The following is a 17,324-nucleotide window of genomic DNA, read 5'->3' as shown; positions in this document are numbered from 1 at the left end:
GGGTTTTCAGTCTTCACTTCTATTGAGTGGTCATGTTTGCAGTAATAATTTTCTAAATTGTTTAGTTTTGTGTGAATCTTTCAGCATAAATTTAAGTTAACTGTATAAGAAATGCTGAAACCCCAATTTACCCTTTTACCCGGACCTACACTGTGTGAGGGGTGAATTGTGATCAGTTATATATTTACATTACTACATGACAAAACTCTTAATTTATCTCATGCATTTGATTGGCTTCATAGGAGGCCAGAGCCAATATTGTAATCAATTATAGACCGCGCGTCATGATGTCATTTGCAAGACTCAGCTACAAACTGACCAATCCAAAAAAAAGATTCATTGGGGAAAAAACTCAACACAGCAGAATGTGCAGCAGCAATAAACTGAGAGTATTTATAGACACCTCTGTTGGAACAGTCCAATGGAAACAGAAGGGTTCAATCCCAGGCATTTATGTAGTCAAATATTGATCTGATGGCTTGTGTTGTTTCGACATAAATCCATTTGAATGATTCCTTTGGTAAAGCGTCACTATGTGTTGCAATATCCCATGAGCTGGAGAATGTGGTACAATAGGTAAGGCCACATGTATTTGCACTGTACAAAGGACACTACAATACACTCAGGCAATGACTTTCCAAGCAAATGGAGCTAATTTAATTTCATCCCTCTATACATTATATTTGACTATGATCTGAACCTGTATAGACAAAAATAAATACAAATAACAAAGGCATACAACCAGTATCATTGGCAACTTTTTTCTTCATAGGTCGCAATTGTAAATGAGAACTTGTTCTCAACTTGCCTACCTGGTTAAATAAAGGTGAAATAAAAATAAATAAAAAATAAATAAAATAGACAGTGCCAACTTTGCCCTCAAAATTTGTTCTGCGTACTCAACAATACAGTGCTGTCATATCGCCTTGACCATAAGGTAAAACCAATAGGTAAAATTGGTTAATTGAAAGAAAACAGTTTATTTTTATACAGGTTCATTGAAAGAAAAGTTTATTTTTTACAGGTCGATTGAAAGAAAGCAGTTTATTTTATACAGGTTAATTGAAAGAAACGAGTTTATTTTATATTGGTTGATTGAAAGAAAACAGTTTGTTATATACACAGACGGTGTGGATATTTACTCTAACTCATTATCAACAATAAGAACCAGTTAACATTGTGTTTCATTTTTTTGTCTGCTGAAAAAATAGATAATGTTCACCGTTACTATACCAACATGGATACACTGAGTTGAATTTTAATTTAGGGCCGATTCAATCAGATCCGCTTCAGCCGACATCCGCATGGCTGATGTTTTGATGGTGTCAGAGGTGGAACTGTGTTACAGCTGTCATTGCCATTGGCTGCACAGAGTCACGTTAATATAAATCACATGCAGCCTTGTTTATAAGTTGGAACACTGGAATGTGAGATGTAATTTACATCTTCATTAGGCTGATAGAAATCCTCAGTATTTAGTTTAATGATTTTCAATTTGAGAGTAAATATATCTATATAGCCTACACTTTCTCGTTCTGAACTTCTAACGTGAGTGGGACATATGTGGGACATATGTGACTTCGTGACCATGATCACAAGAGCTCTAACGCAGTTCTACCTCCAACATGGCCAAAACCACAGCTATGCTATCACTGGTTAATGCTTGATCTGATTGAATCTAGGCCTTACACTTTTGAAAAGACACAAATATCATAATTCTTCTGTGTCTGCAAGTAATGGAAACAAAGTTTGAGGTTTGTCCCTTTAAAAAGGCAAGCACTGTTTCAAGAGGAAAACGCGTGACAGACAGCATAGCTCTCTCTCCTCTCTCTCTTTCCATTTCCATCTCTCACGCTCTCTCTCTTTCACTCTCTCGCTCTGTCTTTCTCGCTCTCCTCTTTGTCATGACAGCAGTGCAGAAGTCTTTGACATGATACTTTGAGTCTTTGTCAGTGTTACTGATGGGAAGACAGCCACTGCCAACGGCCACTGAGGCTTCACCACGATAAGGGTCCATAAGCCATTTTCTTGATCATAGTGGTCCTCAAAACCCAAAATGTTACATCAAATAAATAATATTTCAGTTTATCTCAGATTGTGTTCTCTCTGCCTCTCCTTTTTGAAATAGCATGACAATGCCTGGGAGAAAGAAAAAAACATCCTCGAACAAGCATCTGTGTTGGGGATCAGCTTGTTGGTCACCGACAACCCACGGGGAGGTTTATAGGGCATAGTTGGCCACGGCGGCGGTCAGGCTGAGCAGCAGCGCCCAGACACTGGCACAGACACAGGGTGACCCGTCTTCAGGAGGACCCTTGGGTCTGGTCAGGCCATCGTAACCACTGCTGGGCTCCAGTAAAGCCTGAGTGGAGGACAACATGTGGAAAGGTTAGCAATGACTCAGTGAATCCAAGTGTTGTGTTTTATACAGAACGGGTAAAACACTGAACCACAGCCACTCCAAGTGAATAAAAACATGAACACATTTGTGGCACATATGAAATATGTTGAAAGAGACTGTTTTTGCAGTCTTTTGGGTGCACTCTCTGCTTTTCCATGTATTGGCACAGTGCAGAGCTAAGGCTTCCTTCTCAATCCCCTTTAGGTAACGCCAGCTTAAACGTTTTAACCATTAGTTTCAAGGAAAGCACAAGCTATAGTACAGGCATAGCACATATGGGTTACTAATCTGCTTCTTAGCTATTTGGATATGTTTATTTCTGTACAATATTAGTCACATCGCTACGTGAAGACAGGACATTCAGTCATTTCACCATGGACAACAGCAGGCAATGTGAAAGGCAACTACAGTATGTTGTACAGTACATTAGAAGAAAGTATAGAAGCAACATGTTCTAGATATTGTACACCCCAGAGAGTTACTCAGTAATGCCCATTCTACTATGGCCTTATTATGTGCTTTTCCATAACATTGTAAGCATTTTGAATGTGTTTTCAATTTGCTCTCATTCCTGCAACACCTACTGTAGCAAACCTTTTGCCTTCAAGTACAGTGCCATCAGAAAGTATTCATACCCCTTGATATATTTCACATTTAGTTGTGTTACAGCCTGAATTCAAAATGGATTCAATCATTTTTTTTCTCACCCATCTACACACAATATCCCATAATGACAAAGGGAAAACATGTTTTTAGAAATGTTGGCAAATTTATAGAAAGTCAAATACAGAAATACAGTCTCTAATTTAAACTTAAGTATTCACACCCCTGACTCATATTCACGTATTCACACCCCTGGTCTTTCTGGGTAAGTCTCTAAGAGCTTTCCATACCTGGATTGAGTTAAAGTTGCCCATTTATTATTTTCTAAATTCTTCAAGCTCTGTCAAATTGGTTGTTGATCATTGCTAGACAACCATTTTCAGGTCTTGCCATAGATTTTCAAGTAGATTTAAGTCAAAACTGTAACTCGGCAACTCAGGAACAGTCACTGTCTTCTTGGTAACCATCTCCAGTGTAGATTTTGCCTGTTTTAGGTTATTACTGTTTTAGGTTATTGTCCTGCTGAAAGGTGAAATTATCTCCCAGTGTTTGGTGGAAAGCAAACTGAGCCAGGTTTTCCTCAAGGACTGTGCTTAGCTCTATTCTGTTTATTTTTATCCAAAAACACTAGCCAGTCCTTAACAATTACAACTAGGGATGATAGTGTCTACTTGGTAGTGGAAATAGAGCCTAGTTGGTAGTGTGTACTGTACCAGGGCTCGAGGTGCTCGACCAGTCAGCGAAAGCCAACATCATCCACGACAGAGAATGGCTGATTGTCAAAGGGCAATGAATTCCCTTATTTTGGTGTTAATGGATTACGCCTTTGAGTTGTCTTGCTGACATTTTCTTACTCTTTCAAATGACTGCTCAATTTGTTGACTGCTCGATCCACACAGCAGACATTGTGGGCTAGGTTAGGAATGCTGTGTTGCACGTGTAGCTCTATATTTTTTGCCGCGTCATTACGTCATCTACCTACGTTATATAGGTATGCACGTCATCTACCTACGTTATATAGGTATGCACGTCATCTACCTACGTTATATAGGTATGCACGTCATCTACCTACGTTATATAGGTACGCACGTCATCTACCTACGTTATATAGGTATGCACATCAGCTTTGACATCGGTTTTGCACATCGGCGGTAAACTAGACATTGGGCTGATGCCGATGTTGGAATTTTCAGCTAATATCGGCCGATTTCGCTATGCTTACCGATATATCGTGCATCCCTTATTACAACCATACCCATAACATGATGCAGCCACCACTATGCTTGAAAATATGGAGAGTGGTACTCAGTAATGTGTTGTAATGGATTTGCCCCAAATATAACACTTGGTATTCAAGACAAAAAGTGAATTGCTTTGCCAATATTTTTGCAGTATTACTTGAGTGCCTTGTTTCAAACAGGATGCATGTTTTGGAATAGTTTTATTCTGTACAGGCTTCCTTTTTTTCACTCAAATACGTTAGTATTGTGGAGTAACTACAATGTTGTTGATCCATCCTCAGTTTTCTCCTACCACAGCCATTAAACTCTGTAACTGTTTTAAAGTCACCATTGGCCTCATGGTGAAATCCCTGAGCGGTTTCCTTCCTCTCCGGTAACTGAGTTAGGAAGGATGCCTGTATCTTTGTGGTGACTGGGTGTATTGATATACCAATCAAAGTGTAATTAATAACTTCACCATGATCAAAGGCAAATTCAATGTCTGCTTCTTTTTTTTTTACCTCCCTGGTCAATGCAACTTATTATCTGTCTTGTTAAGCACATTTTTACTCCTGAGCTGATTTAGGTTTGCTATAACAAAAGGATTGAATACGAGTGGTTCAAGGACCAGTAACTGAAAGGTTGCTGGATCTAATCCCCAAGCTGACAAGGTAAAAATCTGTCGTTCAGCCCCTGAGCAAGGCAGTTAACCCACTGTTCCCTGGGCACCGAAGACGTGGATGTCGATTATGGCAGCCCCCCGCACCTCTCAGATTCAGAGGGGTTGGGTTAAATGCAGAAGACACATTTCAGTTGAATGCATTCAGCACTACAACTGACTTGGTATCCCCCTTTCCCCCTTACTGACTAGAGAGTTTTCATTTGTAAAGATTTTGAAAAACATAATTTCACTTCAACATTATGGGGTATTGTGTGTAGAACGGTGACAAAAAAAAAGTATGTCTGTAACACAACAAAATGTGGAATAAGTCAAGGGGTGTGAATACTTAATGAAGGCTCTGTAAGTGCAGCTTCCTCGGTTTACAGAGGCGCCATTTCCCCCTGCAAAACCATAGCACATCAACAGAAACATGAAATATTCCCTCCTTACTTACCTCATCTCCACCAATGTAGCCTTTTGAGAGATTCCACTTTGGTACATTTCCCTGTACACAGAGAAAAACATGGTCAGATGTTATCTTCCAACTCCTCATGTTCTAACAGCAGTATATACAAAACAAGGCAACACAACATGGCCAAACTGTTTTAGAAAAATACAATAATAATAATAAATAGTAAATGGTCAAGTTATATAAGCACTGAGAGATGTTTTTGTGTGGGCTTTAGGTGAAAAGAAAGGTTGTATTTATTAAGGAAGAGCTTGGTTTCAAATGTGTGACTGTACAGAGAAATGGTTAAACGACAGTTGCCAAAAAAGCAATCTTTGCTTGACAATGCAGCAAACACATCCGCAACTAAAAGCCAATTAATTAGCAGGTGCAGTGATGTGTGGCAGCAGTCTGTTGACATCGGTCCAGATCTTTGTCTGCAGCCAATATTTTTACACACACACATAGACATGCACGCACACACGCATGCACACACAGATACTCACACAGCCACACACAACATGTTTTTGGGGATAACAGGATATTATTCATTTTGTTTTGAAAAAGTAGCTAAACATGTAGCAGGAGTACGTTTTACAATTGATCAGAGCTTTGTCGAACAGTAATGTTCAGATGTGTTTTTCAGGGCTGGTTATTAGGTAACCCAGGGTTGGTCCACAATCAATTACATTCAATTGAGTTGAAAATCAACACAATGTACTGTACCGTCAAGGGCACAAAAGCTGAAATTGACTCTGAAGAGGGGGCTAATTCTCACTTATACAATGGTCCACTTACATAACACGACTATCCAAAAAGAATACAAAAAGGCATTATTTTCCTGATTAAAAAACCTGTTAAGATGTGTCATTTAAATTACAATCCGGTTTCTGCAGGAACATAGACACAGAAAAACAATATGTGGAACTCCCATTCCGTGAGTGCTACAAAGACATCATAGTGAGTTTGTCATTTTCTGAGTCACTTGTACATAGGCAGACAATTACAACGGAACATTTAAAACACCTTTTGATCCCCATTTACAAACAGCTGAAATGGCAGTGACATTAGGGGCTCTATTCTACACACAGCACCGCCAGGCAGTGAGCAATGACTAGGGCAACGACAGAGTTGGTATTTTCAGGTCGTGTTAAAGTGCTCGCACATATCTATGCAAAGGCTGCACCAACATAGTATTTACAACTATTGGACCACACATTTATCCCAATGGTTACGGCACAATGGATTCTTAAATAGATCTGAACACACTGAAACGCTTACAAAACTGTTGTGGAAAAATACAGAAGTAGAGAACGTTAGTAGAATCAATATAGTAATTCATATAATATAATAACATGTTCAATGGGAAATGTTTTTTTTGCTTATCCTACTTCCTCTTGTAGGCTAAATGGAATTATTTTACTAAACTAAATTACGTTTCATTTAGTGAAATGCTTCTTCCCAAACCTCTCCATTAATAAATGTTAGCACCACTCTTAAGGCCTGTCCACTGAATTAATTGAAATCCTGATTGGTAGGGAAAATGGCATCTTATCCACATTATTCATTCCCTCATACATTCAACAGCCCTCAACAGTTTCACTTCCTGAAACTTTCCAGAGGGTTGAAAATACAGAAGTTGTTAACAGCGATAAGACAAAGTGATATGTCACCTAGATATCTCCTCTCCTTCGATCTTTTGAGAACACATTTTGAGCACATAGTTATTGACTGAATAAGCTAGAATTTCCAGGACATTAGGCCATAGCTAACATTATTAAAGGAAGAATAAAGCTTTACAAGTCAACAAACTCACATAGCACAATTGACCTGTTACTGGTGATACCGAATACAGGGAAATTGACTTGAGAGGGAATTAAGCTTGAGCAGCACAGCCCAATTGGGTGTAATTCTCCACGGGCCTCATTTATCAATCAAAACTTCAGATTACTTATCAAATGTCTGGGAAAGCCTGTCCAGACATCAAACAGATAGCAGATTACGCAATTTCCTTTGCATAACAATTCCACTAACTGGACACCAGCATGCGTGTGGTCCTGCGCACACATGAGATTTACAAGGCGAGACAGCCAGTCTTTTTCCAAGAGGAGTCATATCAGCATTCCCCCAGCTAATCTACGATGGAAGTTTGACAAGTTTTAATTGCCAAGCATAGTTGCTGCAGAATGAAGGGCCACCCAAAATGTCCCCACCGGCTCCCTCTCTAATTATAAACTTCCTGCTTGAGTAATCACACGTCTTATTGTTTCCTAATTACCATTTTTACAATAAATTAAGCATTGCACTGCAGCGAGAGAGGCACAGAGCGGTGCATCAATACTGACATACATACAGAACCTTTGGAGAAAGCAATTCAACCGCTCCCCTCTACCTCCTACTGTTAATGTTATCGGTGTGGCTTATTCATTCATTCTCTCCCTCACACCATTTTTAAGGTATTAATTTGCTGTCTTTATCACAATGTGGGTTATGTACAGAACAGTGTAAGAGATGACCATTTAATGGATGTGAAAGACTTAAATTGCTCAGCATTCAACATCTTTATAGGAGTCTTTCCATATATAATAATGATGCCAAAACTATGTTGTTTCTCAGCCATGCATGAAACATGGAATTATAAATATCCCTATATAACTCATGTAATAAAACCAATTACTTTTCTTGTTTAAAGCCGTACCAAGGTCCCAATTCAGAATTCGATCAAACACAGTAACTGGGTCTATGGGATAGGTCAAAAACATCTTCATGCGCACATTTGGATTTATATACTCCACAGCAAATATGACTGACATGATTCTGTTTAATGTAGAACAGCAATTATTGTCAGCTCTATGAAATATCTGCAACATTCAAAATATTTCACCCCACTGAATATACCCATGTTTACCAGTTTTCATTGAATCTATAGCAAGGTGATAAATGGGTCACGTTCATTAGGCACCTAAAGGATTTATTTTTACTGAACAGGGAGAGACATCCTGGTATTGTCCATTAAAAAACATTCATTCGTTTTCAGTTACAAAATGCTTTTAAACGTTTTCTGTTGCATGCCCTAATAATGAACATGACCCTGGTAATTGGAATGTGGCAGCAGGTGCCATAGTAGCTGGTAATTTACCGTCCCGTTGGCCTCATCCTCAGGCTGGACATCATTGGGGTTATCTAGAGGCTCTGAGGTGCTGATTGAGGTCTCTAATCCAGGCTTCATGGAGGGGGTCGATGGGACAGACTCAGCTTTGTGGGAGAGACTGTCTGTTCCATAACCAAATGCTTGAATTGCATTTCCTGTGGGGACAAAGAGATAAAGTAATTTGTCTTGACTGTCTTCCCAGTGTTGGGGCAGCTAACAGTCAGCTCTAAGTCAACTTTTTGGTCCTTTGCCCAATTTTGGGTGTGGGCGTTGATCAACCTATTTTTTGGTCAGTTAGTCCATGTGCAGTTCCTTAACAAGCAAGGTAACAGTGTTTTGTCAGTTGACTATTTAGCTTAACTTTGTTTTTTTGAGAGTGCCAAAGCTAAGTATTTAGCTGGCTTAGTTTTTTATTGGAGCTTACCTACATCTCTCTACATCATCTGATTTTCACCGTATCATTTTGGATAACATCTTAGAGCGGAGAGAAAATATCAGCCACATGCAGGATGTTCATCCACAGACACCATGGCCAAAGCCCTTGACTCATAAGGGAACTCACTTGAACCTTTTTTTTTATCAATTTACAACAACAACATGACCTACTACTCCTGTGTTTGTTTGTCAGTAATGTCCAGCAGAAAGGCACCCCATGAGATGGAGTCTTTTAAAAGCAAATGAATGAACACAAAATACTTTCAGGGGGAGGGAGACAAATACATCTCCAGTCAGCTTTTCTGATGGGTGGGGGTAAACCAGGACAAAGTACCTTTTCATTCTGCTTGTCCATTTTAACAGAACACGTGTTTATTTCTGTTCAGGCAGAAAGAAAGCAAACCGTGTAATTGCTTGGCAACCACCTCCATTATAAGGTCACCACACAAAGATGACTTTGAATAGATTTGTGACTGATCAGACTCAGAACATTCTCAGACAAAGCAAAAACTGCACACATACCCCGACACATACAACATCACACACACACCGACACATACACCCTTACCCCGACACATACACCCTCACGCGCACCCCGACACACACACACTCACGCACACCCCGACACATACACCCCCACACGCACCCCAACTCATACACCCCCACACACACCCCCCCACACACACACCCACGCGCCCCCCGACACACACGCCCTCAAACTCACCTGACACACATGCACACATACTGTACACACACAGCATGTTGTAAAGACATATTGACTTCAGAAGACATTCCATGGGTGCTCGGATATCTTGGCCTTGGGTCGGTTACAATACAAATCTAGGAGGAATGGCAAATCTGTGAAGAATATAATGCTTGTGATTTCTGAAAGCCTAGTAAAGTATCTTAAGGTCTGTAATAAGATGCTGGTCAAGTCAAGAGAAGAGTGTTGTTTTCATGCATCTGCTTGCCGGGGTGGTAAGATCACCCAGAGAGGTGCTGGTGGAATAAAAATATAAATCACCAAAGTTGGCTAGAGGGCTCCTTCAGCGGATGCTTTACTGCACCCAAATGTTCCACCGAGACATTAAGCTCACTGCCGACAGCAATTCAATTTTTTAATGACTTCAGATACGTTGTTTTAACCCTATTGCTATTGCCTGCAGGGAGGAGGCTGACTACGATTAGCTTGTTATCTAATTTTACATAATACGTACCGTCTCTGTGGACTGTTATGTCCCCCCACTTAGTGTATAAGAGCAACGCTTAATCTATTTCACTTTATCTTCTCCAGTTCCTTTTGAATGCAAAGAGGAGATGCTGCATGTTGTATTATTTTCCAAGACGCCTCCTCAACAACAAGCCTCATCCCTCATCTTGCAGACTCAGCTAAAAGTGCACCATGGCAATCTATTGAAATGGTCTGAAAGCATTATCCACACAATGGAACATGTTAAAAGCAATGGTATCTTGTAATTCTGATGACATTGTATGGTATATCATAATGGTGAGGCGGTACCCCTGACATTTGACTACTAAATTGTGCCGTTAGGATGCTTTTCCTATTCTTTCGCATTCCCATGACAAGTTTTTTCATTAGATTATATTTTTTTCATAGACTGATAAACACTAATATCTAACGTAAAATGTGGAAATGACATGAAAATAATGGCCTTATCCCATAATCTGTAGAACAATTTGTATCCAAATGTTGGGGTATTGAGGTGTACTGGCTTTAGAGGTATCTTGTTATTTCAAACCAAACACAATAAGTGGTCAAAGAGGTTTGGTTGGTTTGTTATCAGACTTAGAAATTGATTCTAACAATGAGCTGTGGAAAGAAAGGACCATTGATCTAATATGAATGAAATAACTGCTACAAGACCAGCCAGTCAATATTACCCATACACCACACACCTCAGAGTGCTGCGAGACATCGCCTTTAAAAAAACAAAACACAGACCCCAAATCTGAAATCTAACTCAGAACAATTAAAATACATCAGATGTGACAGTTCACTTTCAGTTTCGAGGGAAACACACTGCCGATTTGAACGGTGGTTATTTTCAAATCAAATCAGTGGTGGTCTTGTATGTGTTACAATTTGTTTTTTAAATGCAAGTGTGACTCACTCAAGCACATGTTCTCTGTGAAGTCCTTCAGAAAGCTCTGACACTCCTCTTCCTGGTTCCCACTTCCTTTACAGGTGCACCATGGGGAGACAGTCCAGTTGGTGAAACTGGCGTCCACGTAATTGGGAGTCATATCTGTCCCTATAAAAGATGAGAATAACGCTACAGTTGCAGATCATTCACAGGCCACCAATGGATAATAATGGACTATATTTACTATAAAGAGTAACACTACAGTTACAGATCATTCACAGGCCACTAATGGATAATAATGGACTATATTTACTATAAAGAGTAACACTACAGTTACAGATCATTCACAGGCCACTAATGGATAATAATGGACTACATTTACTATAAAGAGTAACGCTTACAGTATGTTACTCATGGCAACAGGGACTATTGTACCATGGAGGCAGAGGTAAGATGAAGCCAGCTAACAGTAGTATGCTGATTGATTCTTGTTTCAGACGTGGAGTGTCCATCTGGAATGAGCTAGTCATATTAGTTTAGAAAGATGGAACCAAAAACAGCAATTCTGTCCGATAATGCCTTCAGGAGAGGAGTGCTTTATTTGTGGAAAGACACCTCATACTGTGTAGTCCAGAAGCACTAGCAAGGGTAATGGAATGTCTGTTTATTTACTTATTTATTTAACCTTTAATTAACTAAGCAAGTCAGTTAAGAACTAATTCTTATTTACAATGACGGCCTAACAAGTCCAAGCCGGACAATGCTTGCTTTTTATGGAAAGGTCTGCCTACCCATGTCAGAGACCCAAACTCGGCCTCAACCTTTAAGTCTTTACTGAAGACTCATCTCTTCAGTGGGTAATATGATTGAGTGTAGTCTGGCCCAGGAGTGGGAAGGTGAACGGAAAGGCTCTGGAGCAACGAACCGCCCTTGCTGTCTCTGCCTGGCCGGTTCCCCTCTTTCCACTGGGATTCTCTGCCTCTAACCCTATTACAGGGGCTGAGTCACTGGCTTACTGGGGCTCTCTCATGCCGTCCCTGGAGGGGGTGCGTCACCTGAGTGGGTTGATTCACTGATGTGGTCATCCTGTCTGGGTTGGCGCCCCCCCCCCCTTGGGTTGTGCCGTGACAGAGATCTTTGTGGGCTATACTCAGCCTTTTCTCAGGATGGTAAGTTGGTGGTTGAAGATATCCCTCTAGTGGTGTGGGGGCTGTGCTTTGGCAAAGTGGGTGGGGTTATATCCTTCCTGTTTGACCATGTCCGGGGGTGTCCTCGGATGGGGCCACAGTGTCTCCTGACCCCTCCTGTCTCAGCCTCCAGTATTTATGCTGCAGTAGTTTATGTGTCGGGGGGCTGGGGTCAGTTTGTTATATCTGGAGTACTTCTCCTGTCCTATTCGGTGTCCTGTGTGAATCCAAGTGTGCGTTCTCTAATTCTCTCCTTCTCTCTTTCTTTCTCTCTCTCGGAGGACCTGAGCCCTAGGACCATGCCCCAGGACTACCTGACATGATGACTCCTTGCTGTCCCCAGTCCACCTGGCCGTGCTGCTGCTCCAGTTTCAACTGACCTGAGCCCTAGGACCATGCCCCAGGACTACCTGACATGATGACTCCTTGCTGTCCCCAGTCCACCTGACCGTGCTGCTGCTCCAGTTTCAACTGTTCTGCCTTATTATTATTCGACCATGCTGGTCATTTATGAACATTTGAACATCTTGGCCATGTTCTGTTATAATCTCCACCCGGCACAGCCAGAAGAGGACTGGCCACCCCACATTGCCTGGTTCCTCTCTAGGTTTCTTCCTAGGTTTTGGCCTTTCTAGGGAGTTTTTCCTAGCCACCGTGCTTCTACACCTGGGTTTCTGTACAGCACTTTGAGATATCAGCTGATGTACGAAGGGCTATTAGAGTGGGTCAGCGCCTTAGACCGCTGACCCACTCGGAAGCAAACCCAGGGAGTTTGTAGGTTCACTCAAAGTAGTCAAAAAAGAACTCCTTTTGTCTACCTCATTGATCGTACTGAATAGTGTCAACTCATTTCCAAGGTGCTATCAAATGTCTACCGGTATGGAAGAATGTCTTTGCTGCACCAATTTTTCTTGTTCTATTTGAAGAACATTACTATATGTGTCATTAAATGTTTAAATGAACTAAACACTCTCTTACATCATCACCTCCATTTAGCCATTGAGCTGCAATGTGTTTGGGGGGGAGAATAAGAGGAGCGGTATGCGTATCACTTTACCTAAAGTATGCAGGTATAGTGCATTATAATGTGGTTATAATGAATTATTAGACTAGTCATGAGCATGTTTTAACACCCGAAAATGTATTATGTCTTAAGCCTTAAAATAATCCACTATACAAGCTCATACATGCTTATAATAACTAATAAAGCACTATTCCTCCACGGGGTATGTATAGATAAAAGTCCCATGCACTCACCAATGAGGCCGGCGTAGGAGGCCAGACAGGCCTGGTAGTTGTCCTCATTTGGGCAGCTGCTGACCGTATGCTGAGACACCATACAGTTCATGTGGAAATCTGCCAGTCTAGACCTGAACACAAACACAGTTGACTACATCAACAACACACACCCTGGAAGTGTGATATTTCCAATGAACTGATTCACTCATAGTTCAACAGCAGACTACTACGTGTACATTTGAGCATATATGCTGAATAAATGTCCAATTAGCTAAAGAAACATCTAATAAAATGTCACATTTTCACTTATCCCCACATGAGGGTGCATCATTCACATTGTTGGCACACAACATCAGACCTGGGTTCAAATGCTATTTGAGGTATTTAAACTACTTTCAAAGACATTGGAATTAAGTATTTGGATATTTCTTATTTGAAAACACTATTGGAATGTATTTGGAAATACACTTGGAAAGAGTTGGCACGTATTTGAAAATACTTAAAAATACATACTCCAATACATTTGAACCCAGGTCTGTTTGATATTTAAAATCATTTATTTGGAATTAAATATTTTCATAGGAATTTATTTGAAAAGAATTTAAAATACTTCCAATAGAAGCTGATTCGGGCCATATTATTAGAAAATACTCAAATACAGAGAAAATACAGTGCCTTCAGATAACCTTTTCCACATTTTGTTTGTGTTAAAGGGAATTTAAAATGGATTACATTTAGATTTTGTGTCTCTGATCCACACACAATACAGTGCCTTGCGAAAGTATTCGGCCCCCTTGAACTTTGCGACCTTTTGCCACATTTCAGGCTTCAAACATAAACCATTTTGCACGCCCAATTTTTCAGTTTTTGATTTGTTAAAAAAGTTTGAAATATCCAATAAATGTCGTTCCAGTTCATGATTGTGTCCCACTTGTTGTTGATTCTTCACAAAAAAATACAGTTTTATATCTTTATGTTTGAAGCCTGAAATGTGGCAAAAGGTCACAAAGTTCAAGGGGGCCGAATACTTTCGCAAGGCACTGTACCCCATAATCTCCAAGTGGAATTTGAAAAGCTGAAAGGTCTTCAGACATTCAATCCCTTTATTATGGCAAGCCTAAATATGTCCAGGAGTAAAAATGTGCTTAACAAATCACATCATACATTGCATGGACTCATTCTGTTTTCAATAATAGTGATAAAAAATGTTTTTGATGACTACCTCATCTCTGTACCCTACACATACAATTATCTGTAAGGTCCCTCAATCAAGTAGTGAATGTCAAGCACAGATTTAACCACAAAGACCAGGGAGGTTTTCAATGCCTCACAAAGGGCACTGATTGATGGATGTGTAAAAAAAACGTGACTGAATATCCCTCGGAGCATGGTGAAGTTATTAATTAGGCTTTGGGTGGTGTATAAATAAACCCAGTCACTACAAAGATAAAGGTGTCTTTCCTAACTCAGTTGCCAGAGAGGAAGGAAACTGATCAGAGAGTTCCCCATGAGGCCAATGGTGATTTTAAAACAGTTACAGAGTTTAATAGTTGTGATATGAGAGAACTGAGGATGGATCAACAACATTGTAGTTACTCCACAATACTAACTTAAATGACTGAATGAAAAGACGGAGGCCTGTGCAGAATATAAATATTCATCCTATTTGCAGCAAGGTACTTAAATCCATTTGAATCCCACTTTGTAACACAAGAACATGTGGAAAAAGTCAAGGGGAGTTAAAAAAAGTCACTGTAAGTATATAAATAACAAATAGTCAAATAGTAATGTATTTTAACCTGTGATTCAATCTATTTGCACATTGTCGACAATGCAGCTTTTAAGGGTAATTTCCAATTGAGACGGTTATCATGGTCATCTCAAGTGCTACCCAACTTGGCTCTTAACTGATAAAAATAGTGTGTTTTTGTTAATGTGTGTTTATCATAAATGCTTAAATGTATTCATACCTGGAGGGTGGCATCACTAATCCAGTTAAGTAGGTTTATTGGAGAAGCGTGTGCACAGTTGTCCTGTATTTCCAAAACACTGACACCCACTAAGATGGAGTGATTCACTAGCCCTCATGCCCTCCCTATCTAACATGGACTTATTCATGTTACCCTGCCCCGACCCTTCTTTTTTATTTCACCTTTATTTAACCAGGTAGGCCAGTTGAGAACAAGTTCTCATTTACAACTGCGACCTGGCCAAAGACTAAGCAAAGCAGTGCGACAAAAACAACAACACAGGGTTGCACATGGGATAAACAAACGTACAGTCAATAACACAATAATGGCTTGAAGGCCAAAGGTAATTTTATTTATTTAACTAGGCAAGTCAGTTAAGAATAAATTCTTATTTACAATAACAGCCTACCGGGGAACAGTGGGTTAACTGCCTTGTTCAGGGGCAGAACAACAGATTTTTACCTTGTCAGCTCATGGATTCGATCCAGCAACCTTTCGGTTACTGGCCCAACACTAACCACTAGGATACCTGCCGCCCCAATGATTTTGACTATGCAGCCCTTGCTCCACACCCTTGCAGCATAACAAAGTTGTTTCAGAATACTGTTTACTGCGGAATCTTAAGCAGAAGGTGAGATGTTTCTGGGACTTGAGATGGTTGAGGGGTGTTGGAATCCATCTCATATCCCTGTTAATGAATAATCAAAGAATACAGGACAACAACAGTCCCATGCTTATTATATTCTGTCCTCCACATCTCAATGAGAAGTGCAGAGGCTGAGGATTTGTCTGGAGGAAATGATCAGGTAACACTCTCTGCAGCCTGGATGCACAGAATAGGCCCACGAGCAAACCCACTCTTCCTCACTTCATTACTCTGGCTCCATCTCCTTCCGCTCCCTATCAAATCACGCAGAGTGGCTCTCAAAGTGACATGTTGCGAACATCACATCTAAGCCTTGTTTCAGGGACAAGGGCTTTGTGCACCTCTTCCCCCCTCTTCTCTACAGAAAGCCTCTCATCTTCTTCCTCTCTGACTGGAACAAATTGCTTGTTCCCTATAACATCCCATCACAGCCTTTGATAAAGAGAAACTGAGGTGTGTGGAGACTGAGGGACTTCTCAGCCTAGCCATAACGCATCCTCTCTGTTCTACATCTGCAAAAACGAACAGTCATCACTAACACTTTCCATGTGGATGTTTCCATGGACAACCTGTTCATTGCTCAAAAACACTTTGGACAATAATATGTGTCTGCACCAGGTGTAGAGGCTGTGGAGACGGACGGCATGTTTTTATTTTAAAAACAGTCATTTCAAGTTTAGAAAGGCGTCCGGAGTGTTTGGACAATAGTGTTCCAACATCGAGATGCAGCACATTTTATGGCTGCCACAGCTTTTCCATTATACCTTGGCAGACAGCTCACTACTGAAATGACAGGCTGTCTGCCTCTCAGATTGTTATGGCCATTTCAGACACTCAGCCCTGGGAAGTGGCAAAGGGAGCTCCCGTAGAGGTAGACTCCTTTGAAAAAGATTTGACGCTTTAAACACAGTAATTCAGTCAGTGTTGAGTGCCTATCCATCTTGCTCAACCGTAATAGAAAACTAATGGCTTTTAACATGGAATTGTATTCCTTATCGCCAACGATGACTAACATTGAGTCAAATCAGATGAATGTCTAAAAACCATTTCCTCATGAAGGAAGGGAAAATGTAAATTATCAACTGCTAAGACGTGGTGGCTATAATAGCCTCTCAAATATCTTGGGGAAATTATATCTTTGGAAAACATCCTCTCTACATTTGCTGACATGTTTGACCATTTCAGTAATATTGGACATATTATTTTTGATTTCCTGGATAAGCACTACCATTATCATTTTACATACCTTGATATAACA

General features: G+C 40.4%; 1 protein-coding gene across 1 annotated transcript in view; it reads right to left on the bottom strand.

Annotated features, from left to right (window-relative positions):
* Positions 1-630: 630 nt before the first annotated feature.
* LOC110525417 (GDNF family receptor alpha-2) overlaps positions 631-17,324 on the bottom strand; it is a 65,864-nt gene continuing 49,170 nt past the window's right edge. Inside the window, exons 5-9 of the mRNA XM_021605496.2 lie at positions 13,469-13,581; positions 11,052-11,192; positions 8,473-8,639; positions 5,340-5,390; positions 631-2,362 (exon numbers count right to left, since the gene is read on the bottom strand). Coding sequence (XP_021461171.1) covers positions 2,222-2,362; positions 5,340-5,390; positions 8,473-8,639; positions 11,052-11,192; positions 13,469-13,581 — 613 coding nt within the window. The 3' untranslated portion in view covers positions 631-2,221. The remainder of the gene's footprint in view (positions 2,363-5,339; positions 5,391-8,472; positions 8,640-11,051; positions 11,193-13,468; positions 13,582-17,324) is intronic.

Source organism: Oncorhynchus mykiss, chromosome 6, assembly GCF_013265735.2.
Source record: "Oncorhynchus mykiss isolate Arlee chromosome 6, USDA_OmykA_1.1, whole genome shotgun sequence".
In the NCBI taxonomy this organism is placed as follows: domain Eukaryota; kingdom Metazoa; phylum Chordata; class Actinopteri; order Salmoniformes; family Salmonidae; genus Oncorhynchus; species Oncorhynchus mykiss.
The sequence above is the reverse complement of the archived record's forward strand: the minus strand, read 5'-3'. Positions and strand labels throughout refer to the sequence as shown.